Raw genomic sequence first — 17,193 nt, forward strand, 5'->3', positions numbered from 1 at the left:
GAAATACAGGTTCTCGCAGATAAACTCCAACAAAATCTAATGTTTGACCTTGCGCTTTATTTATAGTCATTGCAAAGCAAAGTCTTACAAGAAAATGTATCCTTTTAAACGGAATAGGCATTTTTTCATCTTGGGATGATAATAGTGGTATTCTGGGGATAAACACATGTGTATTCTTAAAGTGACCAACTGAAATATTGGCGCTACTAACATGCGATTTAAAATCACAGCAAGTCAAACGTGTTCCATTGCATAAACCATCACACGGATTTAAGTTGCGTAATAATATAATTGGACAATTTCGTTTCAATGTCAATTAGTAAGGAGGCAGACCAGGTGGATTTAAACTGTGCAACAGATCCTCAAATTGTGATTGGTCATGATGTTCAGTAGTTTCATCAATACCAATAAAAGTTTTTGATTCTTCTGGAAAACGAGCAACAAGCATGTCGTTGATATCGTCGACGAAATCATTCTTAGTTGTTAAGATAACGTGGGAACTTGTGTAGCATGAGGAGGAAAAAAATATATGCACATTTGGATAAGTTATCGCGAATAATTTATCCAAAGATTCCTGTTCGGTTGTATAAGGAATGATCAAAGAAGTTGGAATTTCAATCTTGTTTGTTGAGTTTACTTTTTCTTCTCCGTTTCCTATTCGCAACAAATAATTACAGAATGAAGGATCATCTTTCGCTCTCATATTTTCGAATAGTCGCAGCCTTTCAAGTTCTTCCCAAAGATGAGAATACAGTAAACTTTCATTAATAAAATCTTCCTTTTTTTCGTTCCGAACTACCGGCAATGTCTGCCTGAAGTCACCTCCAAGAACTACAACTTTTCCACCAAATAGTATCGTTGAATCCATTAAGTCCTTCAAAATTAAATCAAGTCGTTCAATCATTCTTTTTTTCGCCATAGATACTTCATCCCATATAATTAATTTTGACAACTGAGCTTTGTTTGCTGATGTTGCAGCTCACATTGTCGTCAGTATTTATTGGTATTTTAAAACGTGAATGTGCAATTCGTCCACCAGGGAGTATAGATGCAGATACACCAGAAGTGGCAGTTGCCAATGCTATATACCCTTTAGATCGTACAGTTGCCAACAATGCACGATATAAAAAGGTTTTCCCTGTTCCTCTAGGTCCGTCAATGAAGAATGCCCCAGCTTTGTTTGAAAAAATTCTCTCCATAATTATATTGTATGCTTTAAGATGATCTTTATTCAACCTTTTGTGTAATAGTATATCCTCATTAGTAACCGTGATGGTCCTTTCAAAGTGCACCTCCTTTGCCTCTTTTGCCGCTACTGAAGACCTTATTGTTTCAGGAATGAGTTGGTATTCATTTATGTCACCACCCATAGAGTGTAATATGTCGTTAATATGGTTCAAAACTTGGTATCGAATATTTTTTTTGTTAATATTGGATACCAACGTATAATCCTAGGACATATGCTCTTCAAATTCTTCTCAGAGTTGTCTTGGATTCGTAGGATTACAGTAAATCAGTAATGTAGCAAATAAACGTCTCAAACTGTATGGCATCTGGTAACTTGCTGCTTCTGACATGCATTCAAGCAAACTATTGTCACTTTGTAGCAATCCCCGTTTTTCCACTGATTCTGTAAAGGTGCTACAACGTTCTCCATTAACAGCTAGTAAATCCTTATATGATTTGGTCCTCTAATATTCATCAATAGCATTCTAAGATAATATCGCTCACCTTCCGTTGGATGACATGTTACAACATGACCAATAGCATGTCGTTGTTTCCGAGGTGTCCACATCTTCTCTGTTGAAGACCAAACAAAATGTTCAGGGAATTCCTGGTATAATAGATTGAGTTCCATAGCCTCAGCATTTGTTCTATTCATTTCGAAAAATTGTGTTAACATCGTCTGCTTAATCAGCGGATTATTTACAAGTGTATCTACATTTGCGCAGCTTCTGAATGAAACAAAATGTTGTCCCTTAAGATGAAGTTGAAGAGGGCATACGGTCGGTAACATTTCACTAATCGAGAAACCATACAAGCGCCACATAGCCTCGGGAGGCGACACCCATCTAGCAGACTGATATTCCTTTATTTCATCTACTTCTGCGTTTGTGTCGTTATTATGTACCGAAAATGCAATCTTGTCATGGCCTTTACATATATACTTATAAAGATACTTAACAACTTTAATATCAGAGCATATTTCAACATTCAGATGGCAGTCAAATTTGCCTAGCAAAAAAGGATTATATGGAACAACCCATGAGTTATCCAAGTATTGTTCTCTTATTTTTACTACCAACCCTGTGTTGCGTCTTCTATAAATTGGNTAGCGCATAACCGTGCAATCAGCTAATTACAGCAGCCTCCCAACTTGGCTCGAAGCCATATATCAGGACACACTCAACAACTCATAACACTTTTACTCTAATGATGCCACAATGCCATAGCGAGATTAAACTCAATCATGCACAAGCTTGTGAAAACACAGATCATCTAGTACTGTAATCCTCTACAAATCTCACATTCATCCCCACATCAGTTGAGTCCACCCTCTAGAGCGACCCGAATTTATCAAATTTCAACACGTACTCTTCAATTACACATGAGATCTTCTAACAATACACATAAGAATCATACCACTCAAGAACACTCCGCAGGAGATAACCCACCTGCTTCGCCTCAATTTTGGTATTTCAGCACACCTCCCACCGTCATACACATAACACAGTCATTTAGTCTTCCTGAGCCTGAACTCATACCGCCACACGTAATGCACTTCACTCCCCAACTAGGAGACACGAAAATGTTCTTCACGCGCCCATAATTCGGACTACACATCAAATCACAATAGGAATCGAACACTTAATAGCTCATCTATTATTCAGCAGACTCCTTCGTCACTACCAAGATCACATAGATGCATCTCGCAGTACTAACATACTCATCACATGGATATCCAACCGCCATTCCGGCTAATAAGGACAATACTGAACGTATAAGTTCAAAACACTTGCTCACACAATCAGCACCTCAGTGCTCAAGCCATAGGCAAAGATCCGGCCTCAAGTCCTCCAGACTGGCCCAACATACTCACAAAGATTACCTCTCGCCCCTCGATCGGGGAATCATAAACTATCAAGGAACATATAATACGGAGCGCTCAGGTGCGCATACAGACGTGAGGAAGGAATTTCAAGAGTTATATCTCAAGCTGAATCAAGTACACACGATAAGAATTCCAAGAATGGGAAGTTTTCCTAAAGGTTCTGCAGCCTCTCGAGGATAAATACAGACGTCTCCGTACCGATCCGCGAGACTCTACTAAACCTGCTCATGACTCGTGAGACGTAGTAACCTAGGCTCTAATACCAACTTGTCACGACCCAAATTCCAACCCGGTCGTGATGGCGCCTCTCGTGAAGACAAGGCCAGCCAACTAACCCAAATCGTCTCTTTAACAATTATTAAACATAAATGAATAGATAAATATAGCTTAACGACAATACTAACCAGTATTTACAACCCAACACAACCCGACCGGGGTGTCACAAGTCACGAGCATCTAGAGAAGTCTAAATACAGCTACAGGGCCAACAATACACAGATTAAAATTTTAGAATCAAAGGAAGAAATCCGGTGCCGCGAACGCTAGCGGTCACCTTGCTCAGCTATGATAGCCAAAATCTTCAACCAGCTCAAAACCCACTACCGGGTGAACAATACTTGCATCTGCACGCGAGGTGCAGGGAGTAAAGTGAGTACTCCAACTCAGTGAGTAATAAAAGTAAATAATAACTGAGTAGCAAGGAATCACGTAAAGCAACCAACATGCTGTATAGAAGCCGGGTATAGTTTTCTGAGAAGACAGTGAAATCTGTGAGATCTTTAGAAATATCTTGGCTCAGTTCAAATCTCCTTTGAAAATGATCTTTTCAATAATTACGGAAACGATTTCAAAACAGTTGGTACTGATAAGCACAGAAAAATCCGCCTTCGGGCATAAATACCACAGTATAACAGGTAAAAAGGGCAAATAAATATGTAAGATGAGCACTTGATAGTACGCCCCTCGGGCACCTCTCAAAACAGTACCAGCCCCTTGGGCTCAATATCAATCACACAGTACAACTTCAGATAAACAGTAGAAACCAGTGAAATATAGTAAGAAAATCTTTTGAAACAGTTAAAAATCAATCATACTCAACCAGTAAGTCAGCCATTGTTACCTGACTGGTCAGCCATTGTTACCTGACCAAACGCGTATTACAGTGCCATTGTTACCACTGGTCAGTCATTGTTACCTGACTGGTCAGTCATTGTTACCTGACCAAACGCGTATAACAGTGTCATTGTTATCACTGTTCAATATTTAATCACTCTATATGGGTACCCGCGCTCATTGTGGGGGTGCAGACTTCGGAGGGGCTCCTACAGCCCAAGCGCTATATCATCATAAGGCCTGAAAGCCTGTACATATCAACATGAGGCCTGAAAGCCTTCTCACAATACACTCGAGGCCTGAAAGCCTCCTCACATATCACCCGAGGCCTGAAAGCCTCCTCACATCACTCAGCATATCCTCACATATGGCCCTCGGCCTCAATCAGTCCAAAAATAATCATAAGCCCCTCGGGCATCAGTAAAGAAACAATAATGCTCAGCTCAAACAATAGTTCAATTATCAGTTAAAACTCGAGGTTGAGTAAAAATATAGCCTAGTTCATGAAACAGTGTAATGACAATGGACTGAGTTCAAATAATATTTCAAACAGTGAGGAAAAACGGTGATGATAGCTCATAGGGAGTTCAAATAGTCGGCAATAAGCCCCAAATATGGCAATAAGCCCAAGTCATAGTGAAAAACAACGTCATAGCGAAATACGCGGTAAAATCAACAACCGGGACGGACCAAGTCACAATCCCCAACGGTGCTCTACCCCACGCTCTCTATCCGGCGTGCAAGTCACCTCAATATAGCACTATGGGTGCAAATCCGGGGTTTCAAACCCTCAGGATATCATTTACAATCATTACTCACCTCGAACCGGTGGAATCTCTAGCTCGCGACGCCTTTGCCCGTCGAATCGGCCTCCACGCGCGTCGAATCTAACCAAAATCAGAGCGAATACATCACAATATGCCAAGGGGACGATGCCCAATCGAAAACAATCGAAATATAGCATAAACCTCGAAACTAGCAAAACCCGAGCCCCGGGCCCACTTCTCGAAAAATTACAAAACTCACATTACCGGATTCCTCGTCTCGCCACGAGTTCATACATACTAAGAACTCCCAAATCCGAGCTCAAATGACCTATCAAATCCCAATTTGAAATATAAAAAACTCAAGCCCTAGTTCATCAATTTTAGGCTTAATTTCCATGAATTTCTAGACCAATTTCACAATATAATCGTGTTTTAAGTTCAAAAATCTTACCTCCAATCGATTCCCCTTGAAACCTCTTTAATTTCCTTCAAAAACCTTTAAAACCGAGAAGCCATGGTTGAAAATAGACCCACCTTCGCGAACAAGCTGGTTTAAAAACATGCTGCCCAGCACTATATTTCCCTTTCACTGCGATCGCGGATGAATCCACGCGATCGCGATGCACAAAATGGCGACTCCCTCAATTACCTTATGCAATCGCAACAATATCCACGCGATCGCGAAGCCTTAGCTCCCAGGCCTATGCGATCGCAGCTTGAACTCACGCGATCGCGAAAGCACCTCACACTGACCCATGCGATCGTAACCCACTCTATGCGATCGCGTAGAGCAACTCTGCCTCAGCCCTCAATTAAGTCTACACGATCGCAAATCATTATACGCGATCGCATAGAACAAATGGTCTGCAACAGACCTGAAGCAAAACCTGCAACATTTCCATATGCAATTTCATTCGTTTAACCATCCAAAACTCACCCGAGGCCCCCGGGACCTCAACCAAAAACACAAACATATCCTAAAACATCGTCCAAACTTGCTCCAATCATCAAAACACCTCAAACAACATCAAATTACCCAAAACTCATCGAATTCAAACCCAAGTTTTCTCAAAACTTCCGAAATGCACTTTCGATCAAAAACCCGACCATACGACGTCCGAATGACCTGAAATTTTGCACACACATCAAAAATCACATAACGAAGCTACAGCAACTCTCGGAATTCCATTCCGACCCTCGGATCAAAATCTCACCCATCAACCGGAATTCGCCAAAATACTAACTTCGCCAATTCAAGCCTAATTCTACACCGGACCTCCAAAATCAATTCCGATCGCACTCCTAAGTCACAAATTATCCCCCGAAGCTAACCGAATCACCGAAAATCACATTCGAGCCCTATAACTCATAAGTCAACGTCCGGTTGACTTTTCCAACTTAAGCCTTCCTTAAAGAGACTAAGTGTCTCATTTCTTATCAAAACCAATCCAAATCAACTCTCATACACCACCTACCGATAGCGAAACATGAAGAAGCAATAAACGGGGAAAACGGAGCAGTAACACATGAGACGACGGGTCGGGTCGTCACAGCGGCATACTCACCTTTTTCATAGATAGAAAGTGGCTGCACTACATCTATTTCATTACCCGAAGCAGAAGACGGAAGATGATCCTCAGATGTAGTAAATGTAACACCCCGTACATTCGGACTAGGTATGGATGTGTTAAATGGGTATTAATTTGATATTTTAGACATATGATGTCCTAGCGGGATGATTGTGGGTGAAAATATTTGTTTCAAAATCAAGATGGAAAGTGAGGTGCATAAGATTTGACAAAATTGACTAAGTTTGCAGAAGGTCTTTATTCCATCAGTGTTTAGTGAAAATTTTTAAGGACTTTGAGAAAACTTGAAGCATGAAAGTTGTAGGCCTTTGAAATAGCTTTTCAACGATATATTATGGAGCCTGAACGGATCTCTGTGCAATAAGTTATGAGCGTTTTTCGGAACAGTACGCGTATGCGCGAACACTCGCGCAAACAAGCATTCAGGTGCGCGAACTCGTGCGTGGGAGGTAGTGTTACTGCCGTTGAGCGTGAACTCTAGCGCGAACAGGCCTCCAGGTGCACGAACTCGCACGTGGGGGGTCGTTTTAAAGCTATATTTCGTCCCCCACAGCTCCAAAACACAAGAACTTGCTCTAGAAAGGGGAACTATCAAAAACCTAACTCCTTAAGGGTCCTTCCACCACCTAAGGTAAGTTCTAATGGTGACTTTAAGTTAATTTCAATTTCACAACATCTTATTAACATGGGTAAACCCTCCATATCATTAGATATTCGATTGGGACACCATTGTTGAGAGAAGAAACCCTAGAACTCGAATTCAAGAAGATTGAACGTCAAAAAGGTGATATCTTCACCCTCTAATTAATTCTAACATTCGTTTAATGATTATAAACCCTAGTTCATGAGATATGAGTTGATGGGTTTGATAGAAAAGCATGAAAAATTATAGGATTGGGTTGTTGATTGTTGATTATTGATTAAAGATATCGTTTATCTTATGGGTGATAAAGAAGGGTATTGAACATAGCAATTTGATGCTTTAGAATTTATCTAGGAACAAGAGAATGGGTCATTGGGTGTAGAGACACCATTAATAAGGACTATGAAGCTTTATTTTCACCAAGTGTTTGATAAGATGCTTAAGTGACCAAAACATGAGAATCATTGCTAATATGGAATCCCTTTGACTTGTATTGATTTAGATTAAAGTTGAAAGGGGTTGACAAACGTTGTATTATGCTCAAGAGCAGGAAGTTAAGGTATGTGAGGCTAACTCTCTATGTTTGAGAATTTTAATGATTCTCCCTACACTACGTTTCTTTTACAACGTATCAATTGCCTCAGAAATACAGTTAAGCCTAGTTCCTTGAATAGTTGTAGAACTTCTATTCCCTAGCTTCATAACTCGTTCATGACTTTCATTCTGAACGTTGTGAGCTCAGTTCGTATTCAATATAGACTTGGGTTTGATTCCCCGAAGTCTCAGTATAGCTTACTCAGCATGTCATAAACAGTTGCAGTTTCAGTGTTCATAACCAGTTCAAGAATACATGTCTCATTCCAGTCCTATTCAGTATTCCAGTATTATGTAACTCAGTATGATTCAGTATTCCAGTATTATGTAACTCAGTATGATTCAGTATTCCAGTATAATGTAACTCAGTGTGATCCAGTATTCCAGTATCATATAACTCAGCGTGATTCAGTATTTCACTATTATGTATTGCAGTATGATTCTCAGTTCCTGATTTTAAATCCCTGAATGTTGAACACCTATATTTGGGCCTGAGGCTGCAGCTAATGCTTTATGCATCTTTGGGCCTGAGGCCGCAGTTTATGCTTTATGCATTTTGGACCTGAGGTCGCAGTTATGTATACGTATACTTGGGCCCGAGGCCGCAGCTTGTGCACATATATATATATTGGGCCTGAGGCCGCAGTTTAATATTCAGATAAACAGGTTGTTCATCATTCAGAAGAGGGAGTATTCATATCCTTACTTCCTATATTCAGTTCAGTTATCAGTTATCTGTTATCAGTTTAGTTATCAGTTATGAGTTATCTTTTCAGTTATCTGTTCAGTTACCAGTTCTCACTTCAGTTTCAGTTTCAATAGTTATCATTTCAGTTATCAGCTTAGTTTTAGTTTCAGCATTTATAATTCTTTCTTTCAGTTGCTTTACATACCAGTACAATTCAAATGTACTGACGTTCCTTTTTGCCCGGGGCCTGCATCTCACAATGCAGGTAATGATTAACAGGTTGATGATTCAGAGCGCTAGGATTCTCGTACCAGCTAATTTGGTGATCCCCAGTTCTTTCGGGGCATTATCATTACCTTACAGTTTTCAGTACTTAAAGGCAGTCAGTATTTTCAGTATATTATTAGAGGCTTCATAGACTAGAGTAACAGTTAGACAGAGTCACAGACTTTTCATATTAAGCCATGTTGGCTACAAATATGTTTCAGAATCATATTAGTATTTCCGCACTTTGATTTATATCATCCATAATTTTTAGTATATCAGCTTGTGTTAGTTTATCTTCTGCATTCAGTATGTTATGATACCATATGTTGATTCAGCCAGCCAGTTGGTTCGCTCGGTCACATGTAGTCGGGCGCCGAGTGCCGTGTTACGTCCAGGCCTAGGTTCGGGGCGTGACAAAGCTTGGTATCAGAGCACTAGGTTCAAGAGTCCTAGGGAGTCTATGAAGCCGTGTCCAGTGGAGTTTCCTTTATATGTGTGTGCCGGCCACTCATATAAATGGTTAACTACCAAGACATTCAGGATTGTCTCACCTCTTTCTACTCTAGATCGTGCCATGAAACTTAGAGCAATAGGTAATCTTCTTTTCCTATCGAATTCCAAACGTATTGGATGCCCAAGCGACGCGCATGAGAAACCTAAGGTCCTAGAGAGGATAATTGCCCATTGGGGTATAATTATGGAGTACAGCTTGGTAAATGTGAGACTTGAGAGGATGTCAAAAGTGGGATGCAATGGATACTAGCACACATTAGAGCATAACCTTATCAGAAAGTACAAAAGCAGTTATGATGTCTTATGGTTATTAGTTTACCTCAGTTACCAGTTATACAATCTTTCAGTTAGCAAGTTTATGGTTACGCCAGTACTCGGTTATATGTTTACCAAATCTCCAATTTTCAGTGTATCAAAATTTCTATAGACTTGTGAGTATACAGTGAGGCATATGGATGCTCAGAGAGTATGTAAGTAACAGTGATTATAGCAAAATCTTCGCATGTTTTAGGGATTAAGACCCAAGACTCATTAGATGGTGCATAAAGTAATTTATCAGATATGTATGGCAGTGTATCCGTATGTCAGACCCCACGGTATATCAGGTTAAGAATTCAACCGCAGCGGGCATAGGATTGATCACTATAGTTTTGGACAGAAAAGAGCCTAAGGGAAATGTAGCTAAGAATAATATGATGTACGAAATGAGAATAAAGAGCAGGCAAGATTGAATTTTAGGGAATGATTTTATGTCGTCTAGATTTATGCAAATCAGAACTAGAAAGTACCATGTTAGTGAATTTATATACGAAGTGGATATTATTGTGAGATAAAAGATATGATAGTTCCCCTTGATATGACTATGTTTTTAGGTTGGAGGTTTATAGTCTGAAGTGATTTTGAAGTGTATAGAAAGCTTGGGGTTAGATATTCCAATTTTGTTAAGACAAATGAACTTTCCCTAAGTGGGATTCATGTGCATGGTTCAAAAAGAATGATAGCGTGTGGCAAAAGAATATGATCGGACGGTGAGGGAAGTTAGGAGTAACCTTATGCTCCACTTTAGTTATTCAAAGCACAGCAAGAAAACATGATGCTAGCAGGGGGTTAGTAAAAGAATAGTAAATAAGTTTCAGTAAATACAGTGAATTAGCAATTTCAGCAGAGCTAGTAGAGGTAAGATTTGATTCACTTAGTCGAGTTAACTCTAGTGAGTGGATGATAGTTTGAAATACCGAACATGTGTTAGAACCCAAAGAGTTTAAGTTAAACCTGAAGTACAGTAATAGTGGAAAAAAATAATAAATATAGCTAGTAGTAAAAGAGCAAGCAGTAGAAGAATAACTTTTAGGAATTATCGAAATGTGGTTTCTCCAAGATTGACAGTGTGAGCAGAGCTAGATTATTAAGATTGCGTATGATAGTTGTGAATACATTAGCTTTCCGTCATGTGAATAATTTAGTTTTTCCTAGCTCAGAAGTAAGTTGGAAGATGAGTCGTTATTGGGGTAGAATGGAAGGAATTGCAGAAAATAAGGAAAGTTATTCGGATCCCAACAAAAAGAGAAGGATCCGCAAGTATAAGACCTTTGGTCTAAGGGGGTGATGTGAAAACCATCAGTAAGTGCAGTTAGAGATCTGAAATTCGAATAGTAGCATGGGATATGAAAAAGAAAATTAGTTCGGTAATGAGAGAAAATTGTATAATTACCACAAGGATTATGTTTAGCATGTGTAAGAAAAAAAAGTGAGTAGAATGATCACCGAGTTTAGTCATTGATAATAAAGTGATCACAGAAAGCTATAAAATCATGCCCAGTTATGTATCACGAGGGTAGTGCCATTGCACGAGACTCTAGTCATCGGAGTACTGGTTAAAGACTTAGCTCGCAACAATTCTATAAGTGTTTTTAGGAAATTCTTACAAAGATAAAGTGTGGGAAGTATAACTCATGATTGAGGTAGATAAGAGAACTCTGGTAAAAGAAGTTCGCCAGCCAAGATAGGAGTTCGACTTCGGGCTCTAAAGATGACGGAGTTGTTGTCTAGAACAGGACTTGTTCCCCTTTAGTAGCCGTTGAGAAGGAGAAACAACTTGATGATCCCTACGTGTTGCAGTTGAAGAGGAGATTCACAAGTATAAGGTGATGGCTTTGGAATAAGGGGGAGATGATAGGACTTTGAGGTACTAGGACTGATTGTGTATCCCAGTAGATGGTCTTAAAGAGGGAAGATCATGTTAGAAGCCCATAATTCTAGGTATTCTTTCCATCCAGGTTCCCAAATATGCATCATGACAAGGAGATTTATCGGTTGAACGACACGAAAAAGAACGTCGTAAACTTTATGGCCAGGCAGAGCATTTTATTTAAGCAGTTGAGGATATGTCCTTGATGTTAAGAGTAATTGGGATGATCACATACCTCTCATTGACCTTGCTAATAATAACCTACCATTCTAGTATCAAGATGGCACCATACAAAGCTATGTATGGGTGAAGGTGTAGATCACCAATTGGTTGGTTTGATGTTGGAGAAGTGGAGTTGTTAGGACCGGATTTGGTCTATCAGACTATAGAGAAAGTTAAGTTGATTCAAGAGCGTTTGAAGAAAACTCAGAGCCGCCAAAATGTCCTATTCGAGCATGCGGCATAGAGACCTAGAGTTTCAAGTTGATGATTATGTGTTTCTGAAAGTTTCGCTTATGAAAAGCGTTATGAGATTTGGGAAGAAGGGAAAGCATAGTCCCTACTATATTGGGCCATATAGAATCTGGCAAAGGATCGGTCAATTAGCTTATGAGTTGGAGTTGCCACCAGAATGAGTGGTGGTACAACCAGTATTTCACGTATCATGTTATAACATTCAAGTTTCCAGTACTCAAATACTCATGTCAGTTCAGTACTCAGATAATCATGTCAGTTCAGTACTCAGATACTCATGTCAGTTCAGTACTCAGATACTCATGTCAGTTCATTACTCAGATACTCATGTCAGTTCAGTACTCAGATACTCATGTCAGTTCAGTACTCAGATAATCATGTCAGTTCAGTACTCAGATACTCATGCCAGTTCAGTACTCAGATACTCATGTCAGTTCAGTACTCAGATACTAATATCAGTTCAGTACTCATATACTCATGCCAGTTCAGTACTCAGATACTCATGTCAGTTCAATACTCAGCTATTCAAGTCCGTTCAATACTCAGCTACTCATGTCAGTACAATACTTAGATATTCATGCCAGCTTTATTCGTGCCAGTTCAATATTCAGATATCCATGTTAGTTCAGTATTCACGTATTCTTGGCAGATCAATATTCAGTCAATGCAGTTCAGTTCAGTATCTCAGCAGTTCAGTAATCATGTATTCATTATGTTTAGTATGCAAGTGTTAATGAAAGTTCATGGTTCCACCAGACCCGTTTAAGGTCCGGAGTTAGCAGAAGTTACAGTCAGGACAATCATTCGAGGACGAATGATCCCAGGGGGGAGATAATGTAAGACCCCGTACATTCGGACTAGGTATGGATGTGTTAAATGGGTATTAATTTTATAGTTTAGACATATGAAGTCCTAGCGGAATGATTGTGGGTGAAAATAGTTTTTTCAAAATCAAGATGGAAAGTGAGGTGCATAAGATTTGACAAAATCGACTAAGTTTGCAGAAGGTCTGTATTCCATCAGTGTCTAGTGAAAATGTGTAAGGAATTTGAGAAAACATAAAGCATGAAAGTTTTAGGCCTTTGAAATAGCTTTCCAACGATATATTATGGAACCCGAACGGATCTCTGTGCAAAATGCTATGTGCGTTTTTCGTAACAGTACGCGTATGCACGAACACTCGCGCGAACAAGCCTTCAGGTGCGCGAACTCGCGCGTGGGAGGCAGTGTTACTGCCGTTGAGCGCAAACTCTCACGCGAACAGGACTCCAGGTGCACGAACTCACGCGTGGGGGGTTGTTTTAAAGCTATATTTCGTCCCCCACAGCCCCAAAACATAAAAACTTGCTCTAGAAAGGGGAACTCTCAAAAACCTAACTCCTTAAGGGTCCTTCCACCACCCAAGGTAAGTTCTAATGGTGATTTTAAGTTAGTTTCAATTTTCCAACATCTTATTAACATGGGTAAACCCTCCATATCATTAGATATTCGATTGGGACACCATTGTTGAGAGAAGAGACCCTAGAACTCGAATTCAAGAAGATTGAACGTCAACAAGGTAATATCTTCACCCTCTAATTAATTCTAACATTGGTTTAATGATTATAAACCCTAGTTCATGAGATATGAGTTGATGGGTTTGATAGAAAAGCATGAAAAATTATAGGATTGGGTTGTTGATTGTTGATTATTGATTAAAGATATCGTTTATCTTATGGGTGATAAAGAAGGGTATTGAACATAGCAATTTGATGCTTTAGAATTTATCTAGGAACAAGAGAATGGGTCATTGGGTGTAGAAACACCATTAATAAGAACTATGAAGCTTTATTTTCACCAAGTGTTTGATAAGATGCTTAAGTGACCAAAACATGAGAATCATTGCTAATATGGAATCCCTTTGACTTGTATTGATTTAGATTAAAGTTGAAAGGGGTTGAAAAACGTTGTATTATGCTCAAGAGCAGGAATTTAAGGTATGTGAGGCTAATTCTCTATGTTTGGGAATTTTAATGATTCTCCCTACACTACGTTTCTTTTACAACGTATCAATTGCCTCAGAAATACAGTTAAGCCTAGTTCCTTAAATAGTTGTAGAGCTTCTATTCCCTAGCTTCATAACTCGTTCATGACTTTCATTCTGAACGTTTTGAGCTCAGTTCAATATAGACTTGGGTTTGATTCCCCGAAGTCTCAGTATAGCTTACTCAGCATGTCATAAACAGTTGCAGTTTCAGTGTTCATAACCAGTTCAAGAATACATGTTTCATTCCAGTCCTATTCAGTATTCCAGTATTATGTAACTCAGTATGATTCAGTATTTCAGTATAATGTAACTCACTGTGATCCAGTATTCCAGTATCATATAACTCAGCGCGATTCAGTATTTCACTATTATGTATTGCAGTATGATTCTCAGTTCCTGATTTTAAATCCCTGAATTTTGAACACCTATCTTTGGGCCTGAGACCGCAGCTAATGCTTTATGCATCTTTGGGCCTGAGACCGCAGTTTATGCTTTATGCATTTTGGACCTGAGGTCGCAGTTATGTATACGTATACTTGGGCCCGAGGCCGCAGCTTGTGCACATATATATATATATATATATATATATTGGGCCTGAGGCCGCAGTTTAATATTCAGATAAGCAGGTTGTTCATCATTCAGAAGAGGGAGTATTCATATCCTTACTTCCTTTATTCAGTTCACTTATCAGTTATCAGTTATCTTTTCAGTTATCAGTTCAGTTATCAGTTATCAGTTATCAGTTATCAGTTCAGTTATCAGTTATGAGTTATCTTTTCAGTTATTCGTTCAGTTACCAGTTCTCACTTCAGTTTCAGTTTCAATAGTTATCATTTCAGTTATCAGCTTAGTTTCAGTTTCAGCATTTATAATTCTTTCTTTCAGTTGCTTTACATTCCAGTACAATTCAAATGTACTGCCGTCCCTTTTTGCCCGGGGCCTGCATCTCACAATGCAGGTAATGATTAATAGGTTGATGATTCAGAGCGCTAGGATTCTCGTACCAGCTAATTTGGTGATCCCCAGTTCTTTCGGGGCATTATCATTACCTTACAGTTTTCAGTACATAAAGGCAGTCAGTATTTTCAGTATATTATTAGAGGCTTCATAGACTAGAGTACAATTAGATAGAGTCACAGACTTTTCATATTAAGCCATGTTGGCTACAAATATGTTTCAGAATTGTATTAATATTTCCGCACTTTGATTTATATCATCCACAATTTTCAGTATATCAGCATGTGTTAGTTTATCTTCTGCATTCAGTATGTTATGATACCACATGTTGATTCAGCCAGCCAGTTGGTTCGCTCGGTCACATATAGTCGGGCGCCGAGTGCCGTGTTACGTCCAGGCCCAGGTTCGGGGCGTGACAAAAGCTACATCGAAGAGAAAGCGTAGACGAAGTTGACTATTTAAAGTGCGAGATAAGGTGAAAGTGATGGGAGAATCGTATCTTCTAACCTGGATGCAGAGTGTAAGAAGTGTTCGTAGAGCATTCAGGTGGATCCATTATTCCAGTCAGGCAATCCACACAATCCACAGTTATATTCTCAGCAGGTGCACGTGTCTTTGACTCTTCGTATTTAAGTCGACGTTGTAGTAGCAACTTCTCCTTTTTCTCTGCGGACATCGCTTTGTATTTTTCGTGCCTGTTGACATTCCTATCCGTTTCCGATGGAGGTCGCTTGTTTTTTTTTTGTATGATCCATCAGAATCGTAGTATCTACTTTTAAATGATACTGCGCAAATTGTCATAGCCTTTTAGAATTGTATTAATTTTTATCACCGAGATGCATATCACAGGGCACGAAGTGACAAAATCGAGACTATCTTTGAACAGATATAGTTACCCCAAGGAAGACAATATGGGAAGCGATTCATAATGTTATGGTATATTTTCGAAAAAGAAGTACGTGTTGGCTATTAGTTTTCACACAACATTGGAGTCAAGTGAAATACCTCTGGACATCAACTTTTCGTACCTATAGGGGAACAATTATAATTATTTGTAAAAAAAAATTCTTCGTAGTGTAACATCCGCGCAAAGGGACTTTTCCAAAGGTATAGCTTCGCTAACTAAGCGGAAAAAATCTAACTAAAACATGACCCGAAGTAAAATAAAAGAAAGTGAACACCGTGATACGACATCAAAAACTAAAGACCGAATACCTCAAGCCAAAGTTTTTATTACGCACATAAATCAATTTACAAACAAGGAATAAACAAAGTAATTGTACAGAAGAAAATAGTGGACATTAGTAACCATTGGCAGTACAGTGGAAATGAGCAACAGTGAACGCGTTAATATGACCCAACGTGAAAAAATGTACGAAAATAAGATAGTTGGTTACCTTTATAGTGCTGAACTTCTTCTGCAAGTATGTTAATTGTACTGAACGTAGGAGAAACGTCAGCAATTCTACAAAGCCAAAAGAATAATTTCAGTCATAATTCACAGATCAGGAATTTTATTCATAGGGAATATGAAGGCAGTCAGAAAAGTTGAACGTAGAAGTATTACTGCAAAACATCGACATCGTAGAGCTTTTAGGAGCGCAGTATTAGGCTTTATAAGATTATCAAGCCAAGATATCTTGAAATAAAGGCAAAATTATTGAAAAGGAAAGGATGGGTCAATTTGTCTATGAAATTTCAACAAATATTTATTAACAGTCCTATAAGAACGTTCAGATAAAGTCAATCCAATTTCAGAATCATTATTGCATAAAACTTGGACATTGACAGTAAATTGTCCATTCAAATTGTTTATATTCCTTTAACAATAGCTTCTACTTTTCTCATAGAGGAGCATAAGAATCATTTAGTTTTTCCAAGCATATCATCCGACAGTTAATTGCACCAAAGACAACAAAGTGGAAAATTTACATTCAAAAACTACTGCAGAACTTTTGGCTCCACAAGTAAGAGCAGCTCCAAATAACTATGAAAGAATATTTGAAAGTGCAAAGCTCCGTACAAGGTAAAGTATTTTCTTCGGTTAGCTTCTAGAGAGGCTTTCCTTACGCAAAGAAATATTCAGAGAAGGGGTTTACAATTAAGTTTTTATTTGTTGCAAGGTTTTTATCTTCAACTTACTGGGCATGAAATGGTTCTTCCCAGAGAATATGTTGCCCTTCTTCAAGAGAGGCACAAATTAGAGTTGATCAACATAGAGCAACACCACTTTGGTCAGTTGGGTTGTTCATACCAACCAAC

The 17,193-nt window shown here is 39.0% G+C and overlaps 1 protein-coding gene across 1 annotated transcript; it reads right to left on the bottom strand.

The window, feature by feature from the left end:
- Positions 1–316: 316 nt before the first annotated feature.
- LOC109219258 lies at positions 317–919 on the bottom strand. Its single transcript, XM_019383704.1, has one exon. The coding sequence runs from the start codon at positions 917–919 to the stop codon at positions 317–319; it is 603 nt and encodes a 200-aa protein (XP_019239249.1).
- Between the last annotated feature and the right edge of the window lie 16,274 nt (positions 920–17,193).

The sequence above is a fragment of the Nicotiana attenuata genome, unplaced genomic scaffold, assembly GCF_001879085.1.
Source record: "Nicotiana attenuata strain UT unplaced genomic scaffold, NIATTr2, whole genome shotgun sequence".
In the NCBI taxonomy this organism is placed as follows: Eukaryota; Viridiplantae; Streptophyta; class Magnoliopsida; order Solanales; family Solanaceae; genus Nicotiana; species Nicotiana attenuata.